This window comes from Lonchura striata, chromosome 3 (assembly GCF_046129695.1).
Source record: "Lonchura striata isolate bLonStr1 chromosome 3, bLonStr1.mat, whole genome shotgun sequence".
NCBI classification, from domain to species: domain Eukaryota; kingdom Metazoa; phylum Chordata; class Aves; order Passeriformes; family Estrildidae; genus Lonchura; species Lonchura striata.
Window position 1 is genome coordinate 30,091,692 of NC_134605.1, and position 16,624 is coordinate 30,108,315.

The window sequence follows — 16,624 nt, forward strand, 5'->3', positions numbered from 1 at the left end:
GAAGCCTGGGCTGGCAAGCCCTAAGGTACTCCCACCCCACAGGGAGGCAGCTCAGCTCACAGGCAGTCAAGCGACAAGCACAAGTAGCCCGCCCACCTCCATCCAGCCCTGGGGAGCCTCTGTAGGAGAGGGCAGACTTGTGAGAAAGCTGGGGGGCTGTTTCCTCCTGCTGGCACACCTCAGCTCCTGTTTGTGCTCTGGGGCTTGCACCAGAACTGGGTGCTGCCCCACTGTGGGGATGCTGGTCCCAGAGAGCTGGGCTGGTCCAAAGGGCATCCATATAAAGGATATTGAGATACTGGGATGGATAAAGTATGCAAGGTCACTGCTCTTACAAATGCTGAGCACCCCTGGGCCATCCAGGCTGCAATGTCCTTCTGGAGTGTGAGCAAGGAGCAGGATGTGCTGACAGCAAGTGGCTCTGAGCAACGCTGTGAAAAGCCCCACTATCCAGCACTTCACTCTCATTATTGTGGAAGGCTTCTACTTCTAGCTATAACTGGCATGACCTCAAAGGAAGCAGATGAAAATACTTCCCACAGGCTGTACCCAGGGAAGAAATAAACCTCTTTTGGTCGCTTTCCATGGTTCAGAGTTCCAGGCTGCTCTCCACTTCCACCAGCTCCATAGTTAACTCCATCTTATCCTCTTTCCCCTCCCCAGCCTTCAAAAGACACCTTTCTTTAAGAGCAGTGCTCTTTTCCCTCTCTATGTGGTGCTGCCCCATGTGTAAGCATTGAAAAAGGAAGAGGCAAGTTTTATAAAGTCCTAGGGAATGTGGATGTCTCCATCCCCATAGCAAGACCTGCTCTGATGGTGCTGCTCCACTTGTGCCCCAGGCTGGGCAAGCAGCGTGACCGGGGCTTGGCTCTGCACCAGCCCACAGTGAGCAGAGGGAGGACGCAGACCCCAGGACACCTCCCAGACCACAGGTCTAACAGATCTGTTTATTCCTGGAGAGCACAGTGAGCAGGGTGAGGAAGCAGAGCTGCCGGGCAGGCAGCAGTGGTTATTGCTGCAGGTGCATCCTCCAGTGACAACAGGGGTCTGGGGAAGCAAACTGTCTGCCTGCCTCAACAGGACAGGGGACAGGCCCTCACTCACTGCCAGGCTGGAGCCACCCCATTACCCCAGAAGAAGGTGAGGGGAGTGGAGTAGCACAGAGAAGTGCAAATATGTTGGCACTGGAGTTCATCCGCTCTGGGCAAAGGAGCCCAAGATAAAAGGACAGTGTTACAGTATGGGAGGATGAGGGATTGGGAGAAAAAACCCAACTTTGTGCTGAAGACCCCCATAAACCACCACCCCCTGCTCTCTGGAGGAAGGCATTGCCTCTTGGGTGCTGTACCCCTTAGCCCTGCTGTGGGCCATGACCAAGGGCAGCAGATGTCCCAGGAGCTCCCAGGGATGGGAGGGGAGGCCAGGCTGCTGTGACAGTGATGGTGTAGCTGTGCCTGCGTGGGCAAGAGGAGCTTCAGTGCTGCACTACAGGGTTGCATGTGTTCACATGATGGAGGAGCCCCAAAACATTCAGTGCTTGAGTTGTAGAGCTTGACCCAGTGGTGGGCTTAGGCAGGGCCATGGAGGTGGAAGGGATGTGTTGAAGGCCACGCAGAAAAGAGCCAGTGGGCTCCACGCTTTGGTCGTGCTTAGTGGTGATAAGTACGGTGCAAGGCTTCATGATATCGAGTGTGGCCATTCCTCCTCCCAGAAGGCCACTGTGGCTTCTTCAGGAACCTGCTGCCTGAGCAAGGCAATATGTGCTGATCCTCCCAGGTGTGGGTGCAGAGATAGGCAATGTGTGCTGCAGGGGATGGCTCAGCACTAGATAAAGCAATACAAGTGTCCTCCCCGTCATGCCCCAGCAGCTGCCTCTCCGTGCTCTGCAGCTGGCCCCCAACTGGCCACCATGCAGGGATTCACAGGTACCCCATGCTGCTCGCCCTCCTCCTGTTCTGGGGTGAGAGGGAGCAAGGGGATGTGGAAAGAAGCCCAGCCCAGAAGAGGAGAAAGGAATCCCCTGCCTGCCTTAACCCCTGGTCCACTGGAGAAGATGGTGTGAGACTTGCTGGGAGGCAGGGCTGGTGGCTCAGCGTGGGATGGAGCAAGGGGGAAAGAGTATCCTGTATCCATAGATCCGAGGGGAGGCACTTGGAGTGGGCCTGGCCCATTGGGGTGTCCCAGCTGCAGCAGATCTGTTGTAACTCCTAGCCACACATCGTCAGCAGCAGCCACTGAGAAGGAGAGGGAGAAGGGATGAGCAGGGTGCATTTTTGGCATGTCCTCATGAGTAAATTTTAACAGCCCTCCATGAAATACAGGGCCTGCAGCAGTCCTATGTACTCATCTTGATCTTTTACGGGTTCTTTCCCTACCCAGAGGGCTGAAGAGCTTTCAACCTCCCACCCCAAGTGCCCCATTCACCCTAATGCCATGTCCCCTTGTTTCCCACCCCAACTTTCACTGGGCTGAACTCTCACCTCAGAAAGGTTCATGACAGCAGTGCCAGTACCTTCAGGGTCCATGCTACGGAAGAACCCTGCAGGGACGCAAGCAAAGTGAGCAACACATCTCTCTGCTCCTGCCCTCCCTGCCGCAGGGCCATCACTCACTGAACATGGTCTCCAGCTTCAGAAGGCAGCAGACAAAGTTGTCAAAGTCCACGCCCATGTCATTGTCTGCATAGCGCGCCACCACCACCTGATGCAGCTTGTTGTTCAGCTTGAAACCTGCAAGACAGAGAGCAGTCAGCCCCCCAGGGAGGCAGGAGAGTAGGGTGTAGTTGTGAAAAGTCCATGCACCCACACAAAGTCCACCAACCCACCCAAGGAAGGGCACTGTGTTCAGCCTCAGTACAAAGAGGGGATGCTCTCCCTGCAGCCACATATGACTAGTTAGCTCACTGACCCACCCCAGGCCTCTGCTTTGCCAAGATGGGATTCTGCAGGTCAGAGGAGGGCAGAGGCTGGGACCATCTTGTGTGCATCTCTAACTCTGAGGCTCCCACATTTGGCACATCTGTGATACAGAAAGCCTGGTGCATACAGGGGCCACATCTCACTACAACAGGTTGGCTTCAAGCATGCAATATAGGCTGGTTACACTCTTCTCCTGCTATTCAAGACTGACAGCAGGAGCCCCCTCCCCAGCCTCCAGGCCAGTCACATCCTTCTCCAGACTTACCGGCTGACTCCAGAGCCATGCGCATCTCATAGGAGCTCATGGTGCCTGACTTATCCAGGTCATACTGGCGAAAGATCGTCTGCAAAAACATCACGGAGGACATGAAGGGAATACTCTCCTTTGGCCTCCAGGCTGGTTGTCCCCACTCCCTGCTGCCTCAGGAGGGGTGCTGTCCCTGTGCAGTGCACCCTGTCCCCTCTCCTCCTCACCAGCCAGCTCCGGATCTTGTTCCATAGGATCTGGAATTCTACTAGCCCAAGGCGGGCACTGCCGTCTTTCTGGGGAGCAGAGGGTCAAGGAGGTCAAAGCAGCCAGGAAAGGGTGGTGGGGGGTACAAAGGCAAAGCTACCAGATCCCAGCCACAGGAGGTGAGAAAAGCCTGAACACACTTGGCCTGCCCAATTTTTCTCCCAGCCTTCCCCTCTATCCTATGCAGCATCAGCAAAAAGCCTGCAACCCAGCAAAGAAAGGGTAACACTTGAAGTAGCAGCCATGCCACTCCTTGGGAGCAGCTGTGCTGCTGCAGTAGGAAGCACATTGCTGTTCTGTCCTTGGACCAAAACTGGGCTAGCCTGCAGCAAAAAGGAATGTTGAGGGCCGGGCTGGAGAAGGACTCAGAGGTGCTCATTGCCTGACCTCCCAGCTGCATGTCCTTGTACAAGCAGGACACTGGCCATGTCTCCTGTCACTTGACTCATCCACAACAGCTAGACAGGATGGTTTGGAGGAAAGAAATCCAATAGTCCTTGTTCCCTTTGAGGAGTGCCTCAAAGGCTGGGTGGCACAACAGCATATCTGGCTAGGGAGCCTGTGGGAAGTGAAACATAGGAACTTCCTCCTGGTGGTGAAAGTAGAAGGCATGGGGTGGGACTGTGCTGGGTTTTTGGTGGCAGAGCCAGGGACCAAAGAAACAGAGGAAATTATAGCCCTTGCCAAAAAACCTGCTGCTGAAGTCAAAGAGTGTAGGGCAGGTGGTCCTGAAGCCATAAGGACACCTTCCTTTCTTCCCCCAGTTAAACAGCTTCATCACTGTTGGAGAGCCAAGCTCCAGCTCCAAGAGACAAGTCTTGTTTCTTGTAGGCTAAGCGCCACAAAAACCAGCCTTGACCCACAGCACCAAGAGGATACATCCATCAGGTTGACCATGTTGCGGCAGGAGTCCAGGCTGAACCCATCTGTTTTCAGATCTTTGTCTGAGGAGAAAGAAGGAGGTTGAGCACATGCACCAAAACCCAACCTGCTGAGCAACCTGGGCTGCAGGGAGCAAGGAGTAGGAACGGTAGTGCTTACGTCTAGAGATGACTCTGTTCAGAATAGTCCGAAGCTCAAAGACGCTGATTTCCATGTCCTGGAGCAGAAGCAGAGTTAGCATCACCCCTTGCCTGCTCTCCACCCCACTTGTGGCCATTGTCCCCCTCCTGCCAAAACATCACTGCCTTAGTCACAAAACATGAGGATACCATTACATTTGTACACTCAGAAGAGTTTTGGTCACAGCTGGATGCTCTTCGCCAAATCTGCCCCTGTCATCACACCATCCCTGCAGGCAGCCGGGCTGAGGCACAGCACAGATGGGCTTGTCTTGCAGGATGGGACTGAGTGAGTGTATGGTGGGCTCAAACTCCCACGGCCAGGGTTTGGTTGTCCCTTCCCCTCCCCAGAGGGCTTTCCAGAGCTTGGTGCAGCCATACTCACCTCCCCTGCCAGCTGCTGGAACATGTTCTTGAAGCTATCCTCTATGTCATCCTCAGTTATTTCCTCCTAGGGTGATGCAAAACAGAAAGAAGAGGTTAGTGGTCAAACCCAGGCTCTGCCCTGCCTTCCAGGCTCAATAAACGCCAACTGGAAAGGAAGCTCTTCTTTGTTCTTCTCTTCTTCATTCCCACATCCCCATCACCTCAACCTTGCCAGCCCCTCTGCAGCCACATGACATCCCAGACTCAGACAGCCACCCCCTGCCTGCAGCTTCCCTTCCCAAGTGCCAGAACTTCAGTGCTAGCTGATCCAAAGTGGCAGCTCCTACCTCATCTGCCAGATCTGCCGAGATCTCCTCATCCAGCTCCCTGGGGCAGAAAGGGGAAACCAAAGTGATGAGCAGGGTCCCCAGCCAGCAGGCTGCCTGCAGTGGGGAACATCCCACTGCTCACAGACACGGGGTGTCCCTCCCAAGCAGGACTCACGCTGTGTCTGACTGTTTCTCGGTGAAAACGCGCAGGACGAAGTCGGCCTCCTTGTGTGGCTCGAAGGTGGAGGGCACAATGATGTACTCGCCGGGGGGCAGCCGGATCTGGTTGCTCACCTCCCGCAGGTTGATGAAGGTCTCAGACCGTGCCCGGGACTGGTTTCGCAGGAAGAAGTCCTTCTTCAAGTGCACATTCTGCATGCCCTGGGCCTGGGGGAAGGAATGTGCTTGTGGACTACAATGGGAAGCACCCACAGGGAATGGTGGGACCAGTGCCAACCCATCAGTTAGGACAGCCCTGCCCTGTCAATCCAGCAGGAGCCATCTCTCTCTCCCACATGGAGGTGCCCAGCTGCCACTATCACCCTAGCCAGAGCCAGTGCTGTGGGAGTTCCCATGCCACTGGATACATCAACCCATTTTTGCCCAGTCTTACACTTCCCTCCGAGATAGGGTAGGCTCTGACAGCTCAGGACGTACCTCCTCAGGAACCTACAGATAGAAGGGAAAAGGGGAAAAAAATCAGAATCCCAGTACCTGCCCCATCCCTTACAGCTGCAGAGAGCACAGGATGGGGGACATTAGCCCACAGATGGCCAAAGCTGGTGGAAAAGATTTTCTTGAGGACTGGGGTTGAAGTGGGACTGGCAGGGTTGAGCCTGTCCCAAGGAAGAAACCTTGGAGTGGGCAGGTGTTACCTCATAGACAGCAAAGCCAATGGTGTGCATGTCACCTCCCACACGCCGCTCGCGCCGTCGATGCTTCTGCATCAGAGCCACCAGGAAGCTGCAGGCCACCTCATCATCCCCAGGGTCATCATCTTCTTCCAGCAACTTGATCTTAAACTGGGGGTTGATCCAGAATGTGGCTGGGAGGAAGGGGATGTATGGATGAGACACCTGGTTTCATCAAGTTGCCAAGACCACAGAAGTGGAGGCCAGGAATACCTGGGTGATTCCTGCAGCCCCCGGCAGTGCTCCCCCGGCGCCATGTGCCCTCGAACACCTGTGTGTGCCATCTGCTGAGCTCGTCCTTGGTGAGGGCATCGGGGGTCAGGTTGCAGATCTCGAGCCTGGAGAACTCCCTCATGAAGTCTCGGAAAGACATCCTGTGGGAGACAAGTAGGGGCTGAGGCCAGGGCACTGCTGTGGGGAGGGAGGAGAGTGTGAGTAGCTCTGGACCCAGCTAACATTTCAGGAGAATTAAGTGACAGTAAGTTTACTCTTCCTAGATGTTTATTTAGCATTTAGTTGGCCTGAATTTTCTTTAAGGGAGGAAATTTATTAACTAGATCAGGTGAGAAAATGCTGGCAAGCTCTCCAGGGCAGGGAAGCCATCTCATAAAGGCAGGTCATGCACTTCAGGTGAAGCATGACTGCAGGATCTCTCCCCAGTTCCTCTACTCCTTCCCAGACTGGCTGCTGAAATAGAGCAGCACCTTGCTCCAGCACTCACCAGAACTCTCCATCCTCCATCTTCAGCTGCAGCTCTTCCCTCTCGTCAGGGTCAATGTTGTTCCACTCAGCGGAACTGGAATAGCAGGAAAGAGACAATTAGATATAAGGACTCCTGAGAGCAATTCAGACCTGGCCCTCAACTCCTCTCTGTCTGATGTGGAGGGCTCTGCACACTGTGAGCTTCCCCTCAGAATTGCCCCATTTGACTGCAGTGTGCGCAGTGCTTGCTGGCCTGACAGAGCAAGACTGCCATCCCTTCTGTCCTGCTTACCCATCACTCCAGGCTCCAGTCCACTCCACCTGACCCCAGGGGTTCCTGATGCGGATGAGTTGTTCCTGCTGACCCCGGTAGTTCACCTGCCAGACACCAGACACAGGAGGTGGAGCCCATGCCACTGGCCAGTCTGCTATTGCTATTAAAGTCTAATCTAGGTGACTCACATCTCTGAAGGCTGTAACTGAATAGGCGTGGCCCTTCACCAGCTTCTTGAAGGTCACTGCTTCCATATCAAAGGCACTTGTGATCTGAGAAGATGTGTAATGCTCAAGTCAGTAGGACTGAATTCGTGTAGTCTTATCCTTACCCCTTCCCTCCACTGTGTGGAGAATTCTCCTTGCTTTGCACTGCTCCAGCCAAGAGAAGTAGCTGGCAGCAACTCCCTGTGCTCAAAGGCTGCTGGTTGTGGACAATTTAAAGACAGTTTCTTTAACAGAGGACACTGAAGATCCATTAAGGAACCACCCAAACATCAGAATTTAAAAACCCTGCTCCAGGTAATTTGCTGATGCAAAACACAGCCGGAGTTACCCGCAGTCCCCTGTCCTGCACTTGAGATGAACAATCCCGCTCCATCCAAAGGAGCCATGTGTTATGCCACAGGGCTGCTCTGGAAAGAGTGCTGTGGTAAGAGGGCAAAGAAGTAACCTTCCACTGGTGACACAGTGAGGGGACTGCTGATACAGCCTTGGCTGTGAGGCCTCACTTCGGCCAGTGCTGTGGCAGAGTCCTGGCTCATCCCGCCACATCACTTACATCGATGGAGCAGCCCAGCAGGGAGCCCCTCTCCAGCGCCTTGCGGATGATGTGGCCCATGTTGCGAGGTGGCCGCTTCAGGTCATACATCTCTGCCACGCCGCCCGTGAAGTCCTCAAAGCCCTCGGTGGTGCTGCCCCCCGAGAGCGACTCGTAGCAGCCGTTCAGCCTGAGGGGCGTGTGAGGAGACAAGGAGGTAGCGCACTGCAGCTGCCCTGCCACTCAGCACAAGCAGGGCCAGTGACAGAGGAGATGCCCTTCCCTCCACCCCACACAGGCAGGTACCCTACCCCATACATGCCCACCCAACCACATGCCCATCACGGGGATACCCACTTGGCATAGGCCTTCTCCAGCAGAGCACTCCAGAACTCGGTGCACTCTGCCGAGTGGACAAACAGAAGTTCCCCGTCCTTGGTGGGCAGCTGGTCATCCACCACCACGTCCACCCACTCACCAAACTGCCAGATCTGGGGAGTAAAGAGGAAGTTGGGTGAGCTCAGAGCATCACACGTCTTCCTCATCCCTACACCAGAGGGATGGTCTCGACCCACCACCCTTGCTTCTGCCACAGCCCACCAGCTGTGGAGGGCCAAGAGCTCCCAGCCCACCTGGAAGTGAAAGATGCCAGCATAGTCCTCCTGGAAGCTCTGTCCATGGGGCACCACGCGGTGCAGGAGCTCCTCGTTGAGCGTGAGGGAGCCAATGGCAGCCAGCAGCCAGCAGTCGCCTGGGGAAGGAGAGGAAGCTGGTATGAGTACCCATCACCTCCCTAGCTGAGAGGGTAGGTGACAGATGTTTAGGAGCCCATGGTGTGCTCTCTGTGCAAATGTTTGGGGCTACCCAGCTCAAAAAGTCCATGGAAAAACCAGAGAAGGTCCATCAAGCAGAACTCAGTGATCCAGTGATCCAGGCTTGCTCAACCACAGAGAGAAGTATTAGCTCAAGGCAATTGGGAATGTTCCTCCCTCACCTGGAGCCTGTGTCCAGACCACCACACATAGTCAGCACCAACAGCCCCCTCCTGCAGCCACTTATTTGGCCCCTCCTGGAACTCATTCATATGACTGCCCTCTGTATCACTACAGTGAGTTCTGTAGTGGAATTACATTTTACACGTAAAAAGCCATTTTAATAAGCAAGCGGTTTCATGCCGCTACCCCAACTTCTCAAATTGCAAGCAATGCCACCGCACTTCTCCTTCTGAGAAATCTTAACCACAAGTGCTGCTCCAGGCCAGAACTGTGCTTTTAAATTCTTTGACTTGATTCTATTTTCTCTTTTGCCTTTGAAGCCTTTCACACCTTAGCCTTGAGCCTGGATAACCTGTAACTGGGCTGTGGTTTGGCTGTGACAAAATGCCATTTCTGAGTTTTTAATGATGAAGTGAACACTACCACAGTGCTTTGGGCTGTTATGCACTCCAGTTGCCACCTCAAGTTTGTCCTAATTACTGGATATATCAAATGTAATCAGCCCTGAAAACAGCATGCTAAATATGCTAAGGAATACAGTGCGCCCAATCAAGTGCCCTACTTGCTCCCAGTCAGGACAACACTGTCTGTGGTTCCAAGATCCATTTCTGATGACCAAAAATTCCAGGTGTGGTTCAACTCTGCTAGCCTACCCAGCCCATTCACACTTCTCTCCTTGCCTCAGTCCCCTCACCTCCAGAGACACCCCTGGAGAAAAGACAAATCATCACTTGTACACCTCTCAATACCCTTCTGCCACACCACATTCATTAACAAGCATTTTGTCACCACCACCTCAGTTTGTTATTGTCATGCAGCTGCCATCCCTCAGCATTTACCAAAGCAGGGAGCACTTTGGAGCAGCTCCTGGCATTGTTGTCAGCATGTGTGAGGCATGGATGTACCCAGAATCTCCACTGATCTCAGCATGGTCAAACTGTGCACACATCAACTAATTTTTGTGGAGCTTTATCCTAGAGCTACTAGGAGGCACAGGATACCCCCTGACTTTCAGTTTCCACCTCACGGAATGGAAAGGGCCACCCAACCCTCCCCAGTCATTATTCCTGGACCAAGGTCCAGGGACAAAGCTTCAACACTCACCCAGAGCCCCCTGGCAGATGTCCGTCCGGGTGGCACCACCAACGATGAACTGAGGGTCATCCACTAATTCCTGCAGAAGAACAGAATCAGATGCTGGTGCTTGACCTTGGTAGGGCCTGAGCTTCAACAGGGCTGGCACCCACTGCAACTCTGACTCGAGAGAAATAGTATATGGTCCCTGTGAGATGTACCCCACCTGCCTTCTGCTAGGAAAGGCTGCTTGACTGCAACCCCAAGGCCATCACCATAAGGCAAGGCAAGATCTGCTGTATCTATGGGAGGACAAGGCTGGATGACATTTCCCTTGCCCTGATGGCGTCAGGGGACATGCACTTTTAAAGGCCCCAGCTACTGAGGGTGGCACATCCATGCTATGACACCTTGAAGTAAGAACACAACCCATCTGTTTTGAAGCCCGCAGTCTGCTGCCCAGAGGAAGCAGTGCCTGCTAAACACAATGCTTTTCTGAGCAGACACTCATGGGGAACGACCCTGGGCCCTTGGGAAAGTGGCTCTGCAGCACTCCAGGGACTCGGAGCACTGAGGGGTGCCAGCAAGGTCCAGTCTGCAGCTCAGCACACCACGTCAGTGCAGATGTGCAGGGCAGGGACACCAGCCCAGCCTGAGAAGAAACAAGCCCAGCACTTACCGACGGACGCTTCCACTCTACTCCCCGTGTCTTGCTGGAGTGTGGCCCCAGCTCCTTGAATCCAAGGGCAGATGGGCCAGCTGGGAATTGGGGATCCCTGAAGAGGGTGCCACTCTCAATGCACTGCTGCTTGAGGGCCTCATAGTCCTGGTTGAGGTACTTGATGGCGTTGTTGTGCTCACCAAGCCCCTCAGCTCTCAAGCGGTCTCTCTCCACACGAGCAGCCATCCCGCCAAAGGGCATCATAGCTTGGCACTACCACCCCTACCTTCTGCTCCACTCCCTGCAACAGAACAGGCACAGCCACGCTGGGGCAGGGTCTGCTACCCTGCTCTCCCCTGGGGATACCAGCCATCACACAGAGCCAGGCTTGGAGGCTGAATCCCCAATTCCCCACCGCTCCCACAGCAGGAACCTTCTCCAGCAGCATTGGCCTGGCACCAGAGACCCCCAGGGTGGGCACACACACCAGGAGAACCTCCCACACCCCATCCCCAGCAGCAGCCCTGTTCTGAGCCGTCTTCTCTGGCCTGGCCGTTGCAGCCCTGTTGTCTTTAGGGAACACCAAGGGGACAAAGCAGCATTGAGGGCGGGCTGGGAGCAGGCAGCACCCCCCAGCACCTAGGCCATGGGTCCTGTCCTGTCCCCGCTACAAAAGGCTAAGCCCAGAGGAATTTCAGACGCTTTCTAACCTTGTCAGCCTCTCCTCCCGGCGCAGCTTTCCGGGTTCTTCCCTCATCCGGGCCCGGGAGGGCGTCAGCGGCCGCCCGCAGCTTCTCCCACCCCCAGGGGCCTCTCCCACTCCTTTTCCCTCTTCCCCGAAAGCCGGCCCGGCTGCCTGAGCACTGAGTCAAGAGGGGCGGGTAGGGAGGAGCCCAGCGGGGCGCAGATAGTTCTGGCTAAGGGGCCAGAGAAGGACGGGGAAGGAAGAGGCGCGACGGCGCGCGCGCGCACACACACACACACACACACACACACACACACACACACACAGACACACACACACACACACAGACACACACACAGACACACACACACACACAGACACACACAGACACACACACACACACACACACACACACACACACACACACACAGCGAAGATGACTCAAGGGTCGTCACCCGCTAGTGGAGCAGCCTGCTGGGAGACCCCGAGGAGGGACTGCGGAGCCCAGTGAGGCACGCTGGCACCAGGAGAGCGGGGCAGGACAGACACCGCAGAGCCCGCATCCTGCACCTCTCCCTGCTCTGGTCATCCTCCCGGGGCTTTGCCCAGCAGCTCACGGCCAGGAGCTTCGAACCAGCTTGCCACAGCTGCCAGGCATGCCTGGTCCCGCAGCCCTGCCCCACCGCGCCCGCTGCTCTGGGCAAGTCCCAGCTCCCTTCCCGGTGTCCTGCTGCCCTCAGCCCTGTCCAGGCACCATGGCAGCAACCAGCACTCACACCCACCGCACCGCCCAGGCTGGAAGGGGCCTCTGGCACCGTCTAGTCCAAGCCTCCATGCAAGCAGTGTGACCTGCAGCAGGGCCATGGGGCAGGTGCCACTGCCCCCAGCCCACTGCCATTTGTGGCTCATCCTGCCCCACTCCCCAGCAATCTCAGCTCCTGCTTGGCTGGGCTGGTGCTGAATACTTCAGAGGTTTGTCCGTATGAGAAAGTGGTGTAGTCCTTGAGTAAATAAGCCAGGAGCCAGCAACCCACTCCGAGCAGCAAACTCAAATGCCAGTGCTGGCCCACTCCCTTCTCAGTATGCTATTCCAGGGGAGCAGGGCACAGCCTGGCTCCAAAGAGGCGTCTTTCCTTGTCCTGAAGTGCTGTGATAGCTAAAGGGAAGGCAGGCAACAGTGAATAGGGTGCAAGCTCCTGGCACATGCATAGGGCATAAACTTGGCTGCTAACCCATGTGGCTGTTCTAGCCAGAAGCTTTTCAGAAGAAAAAATTTACTCTTCCCTATCACTCTGCCTACTCTGGGATGCTCTAAACCCACTACCCTTCTCCAGGGAAGTGCCAGCCCTTCTCTCCTCTACAATGGTCCCACATCTATGGAGCTCCTCCTACAACTCCTGCCTCACAGCAACCTGGCAGTCTCTCCCAGTGGCAAGGCACTTGGTGCCTGCAGAGCTGGCTGGCTGGCTTCTCCAGTCCCAGACACTTCCTGGAACAGAGGGGCCCTGAGGGAAGAGGGATCCCACGTACAGCTGCCCACACTGCCTGCAGTTCCCACTTCACCATCTCCCCAGAGCTTACACCACAACCTGCCAGTGGCCAAGGACCTCCACCTACCCACAGCCCCTGACAGGTTCCCTGCACTCTTTCCCATGGACCTACCAGCACGGGACATGGCTGCGGACACAGGTAGCTCTGTGCAGACACGGGCACCGTATGAGTTATTCTTAGCTCTCTGGCTCAAAATACTCGGGAGGGCTGTGCTCAGTGGCAGAGGGAGGTCACGCAAGCGCAGAACAAAGGAAAGCGTTTCAGACCCCACAATGGGAGAGGAACCATATGGGTCTTTAAAGCAATGGGGTCAGTTACTGACACCTCCCCAGGCTTATGCTGATGGACACTGCAGGTCCTCCACGGAGGAGGAAGGGGTGTGATGAGACAAGCCAAGCCCCCAGGGCAGTTCTCCACCACAGGTGACACCCAACTACAATATGATGCTTTCCAGTACTCGAGGTACCTCTGATCCCTCCCAGGTGGGAGCGAAAAGACACACTGGTTCCTGCAGGGTCCCTGACACCTTGTGCACTTTAGCGCATACTGCAAAACCCTTGGGCAGCATCATTGTTGAAGTCCAGCCAAAAATCTTTGCAGACCTCTGGTTTGCCAGCTGCTCTTGCAAATCAACGGAAATGGGGAGTTCCCTTCCTCAAAACCAGCCCTGACAGACGGTATCCTGCCGCATACTCAGCTCGGGCAAGGCGTCACAGCCTTCCGTGGCATCCCACAGTGCTCAAGCAGCTCTCGGGCCCTTTCCAGCCCTCCAGACGACAAAGACCCTCGTTTCCCACAGGCTCCCCTTTATCTTACCGCATCCCTTTGACGGGATACGGGCTTGGCTTTGAGGTCGGCAGCACATCTCGGGAGGCTGCGGTACTCAGTTTACTCACCGCCCCGATTGGGAAGCTTCTGGGTCTCTGCGGATGCGTTACCTAATGCAAAAATCCCCGCAGATAGAAAGGGGATGGGAGGGGTAGGCATGCCTAGATAAGCTTAGAAAACAGAAGAAGCAGCCGGGGAGGGAGAGACGAACGGACCCGAAGGCCTGCCCGCCCGGCGGCGGGCTCCCCCCCAGTGCTTAACCCCAAACTGGGGGTCGAACAAGGGTAAGGACGGGGGGATGGACTTACGGAAGCTGCTATCGCCACCGCCCTGCCCGCCTCGGCTCGGCCCGGCCCAGCACAGCCCGGCTCAGTACAACCCCGCAGAAGGTGGAGTTTAGGCGGGCAGGATGTATGAGCAAAGCCGGGAGGGCAGGGGGAGGGGGAATTAAAGGAGCAGTGACAGCTTACAGACACTGGGAGGGGATTCTTGATCCAGGCTGATGGTGAGGTCCTGTCTGCTGGTACCCTTTGCCAGATCCCAGGGATAGAGGAGTACTGCCGCGAGGGGTGTGCTGCTTCCACCATTGTTCTGAGGAAAGGGTTGGGTCCATACGGAAACCAAGGCTGGAGGGGAAAGAGGAAGCATTCCCCTAGGAATGGATTTGAGGGTGACTGCTCCACATTGCCGGCACCCCAGCGTAGCTGGGTGAAGCTCTGTACTGCACTTTGTCCCCAGGATTTATTGACCTTCTGGTGCCACGGCTGAGTACGGTGGTCCCACCGGATATCCCAGACTGTTATGTCCCTTCTCCCTTCCATTATGCCTGCGGGGACTTTGCCCGCACCACCTCAATCAGTGGCTCAGGTGGTCACGGTCAACAACGCCACCACCAGCTGCCCCGGCCTCCCTGCGTGTCCCGGCTGGCACTCCCCTCCACCCCCCGAGACTACCAGCTGCCCCTCGCTGCTGAGTGCCAGCCGGGCTCTCTCCGGGCAGGTCCACTGCCCTGGCGTTGTCTACAGCCACACCGGGGCTGCCCCTGTGTGCCCTCCGTGACTCATGGTGCAGCTATGCTGGGTGGTGCTGGTACCAGGGGGCATGGCCACACAGGGTTTGGCACCATACAGGGGAACCCTGTGTGGCTCAACATGGTTTTGGCTGGCATGGCATGGCTCAGCATGAATTGGCACAGCTTGGCTGGTGTGGCTTAATCCAGCATATTTGACACAGTCTGGCCTGGCATGAGCAGCTCAGCTCAGCCCTGCCCCAGGAAAGAGGCTCTGTATTGGCATTCTTTTGGTGCCAGGACTGAACAGGGTGAACCTAATAGGTGCTACGAGCCCTGGAACTCCCTCTCCTTCCATGGTGCCTGTTTGCAGCTGGGGAGGCTGTGCCCATACAGACTCACTGCAGCAGCTGGCATCGAGCCTGCGTGAGCCCAGGCCTCACAGGGCACCTGCTTTCTACCTCACCCCATCCTTCCTAAGCAGGAAGCAGGTTGCACGTGGGGCCAGGAGCCATGTCCCTTTCCTGAGGGAAGGGCAACCCAAACATTTAAAACCAGCTGTAGCATGGTCCTGCTGCTGCAGGCACAAGGGACCAGTCTGGTCCTGTCCCTATACAGGGGACTCTGTTCCAGGCAGCTTGCTCTGCTTGTTCCCACCCTAGTGCAGAGGTGGCCTCGGGGTGCCCTGCTCTGGGCTGTCTCAAGGGCTGCTTCATCTTTTTCTCAGCCAGGCTTGCCACAGGCTGGAAGCATAAAGCAGTCTCTGCATAAGGGGGACATTATTCAGTTCTGCACAGAACTGCAGGCAGCACTGTGCTTTCGAACAGCAAGAAGCCTGTAGGGCCAGGCCTTGCTCCTGCTTTGGGTTTGTGCCCGTCCTTTTGACGCTGTTGTCCTGTTCAGCTGCCTTATTATCCTTCAGTGGCCTCCAAAGCTGCTTTTACAGATCCCTCTCCTGGGGCAGCAGACAGCTCCTCAATAATCCTGTTACAAAGGCTGTCCCATGTCCTTCCCCCTATGCTTAGAAACAGTTTCTCTAAAACACCTGGAAAATCTCTCTGCAATTTTGTTGTTTCCTTCTCTCAAGCTTTCCTTTGCAGTGATAGCTGCAGAACTTGGCAAGAGACACGGTTCTTCTTTCTGCCTTCAGCTTTTTGTTCTCTGGCATTGCCTCTTCCCTTGTTCTTTGGCTGTGGACAGGAGGTTCTTTTGTCCCCTTCTGGTGCTGCACTGCTGGCACATGAAGCCTGATCACAGTGAGGTGGGGATGGAGCTGGGGTCACTTGTCCGTCTCTTGGCAGCCCCACACTAAGCCTCGCCTCTCCATTGTGCCATCCTCCAAGCAACGGCCACAGTGCACAACATAAGGAGCATAGCACACAGCAGACTCCTGGGAAGCACGCCAGATCCAGCCTGCACGGAGAGTAGCAGGGGGCTGGCTGCTTGCTGTCTGTCCCAGCACTCAGGGGATAGCTGACATATGAGCAGCATCGTGTTTTGGGGAAGTGCTGCTCTGTGCTCCAGGGGTCTAGCACTCCTCATGCTTTCTCAAAGGCTGTAGCTGCCCACCCAAACCAGGTGTCCGGGTTTTGAACAGATATTGCAGGAGTGGCTATGGAACCTACTACTAGAACAGTATGGGTGGGCTGACATGTGGCATGAGGCTACCAGTGGAACTCCCCCACTGCACCATTCCCAAACCATCTTCTTCCATTGCAGCCTCAGTGCACACAGCTTCCCATCTACCTGCTTTTAGCAGCAAAGTCCCTGATGCCTCTGCAAGTCAGAGGGAAAGCCATTCATGCTGCAAGAGCCTGTGAGCCATGGCTGAGTTGCTGGCAGCAGGGCAGGGCTTGTGCTCATGCTACTCCCCACCCTTCCTTTTGTATGACGCATGCTCCTGCAGCCCTGCAGCACCTGGGGTCCTCTCTTCCCAGGTTCCAGCCCCCAGCCCACTCCACAAAGAAAAGACTGCACAAAAAATAGC

General features: G+C 55.7%; 1 protein-coding gene across 2 annotated transcripts; it reads right to left on the reverse strand.

Moving 5' to 3' along the window:
• Nucleotides 1-933: 933 nt before the first annotated feature.
• Nucleotides 934-14,029, reverse strand: CAPN11 (calpain 11). Of its 2 annotated transcripts, none has more exons than XM_021550427.2 (22): nt 13,937-14,029; nt 10,583-10,865; nt 9,934-10,003; nt 8,467-8,585; nt 8,192-8,325; nt 7,856-8,024; nt 7,264-7,347; nt 7,094-7,179; nt 6,821-6,895; nt 6,313-6,473; nt 6,064-6,233; nt 5,846-5,857; nt 5,364-5,575; nt 5,207-5,246; nt 4,879-4,944; nt 4,474-4,531; nt 4,312-4,376; nt 3,393-3,461; nt 3,184-3,262; nt 2,613-2,729; nt 2,481-2,539; nt 934-2,234 (listed from the first exon to the last, which is right to left on the reverse strand). In XM_021550427.2, the coding sequence occupies exons 2-22, from the start codon at nt 10,826-10,828 to the stop codon at nt 2,208-2,210; spliced, it is 2,118 nt and encodes a 705-aa protein (XP_021406102.1). In that variant the 5' UTR covers nt 10,829-10,865; nt 13,937-14,029; the 3' UTR covers nt 934-2,207. The 2 variants fall into 2 exon arrangements, with proteins under 2 accessions (XP_021406102.1, XP_021406103.1); XM_021550428.3 differs by lacking the exon at nt 13,937-14,029 and adding an exon at nt 12,912-13,348.
• Between the last annotated feature and the right edge of the window lie 2,595 nt (nt 14,030-16,624).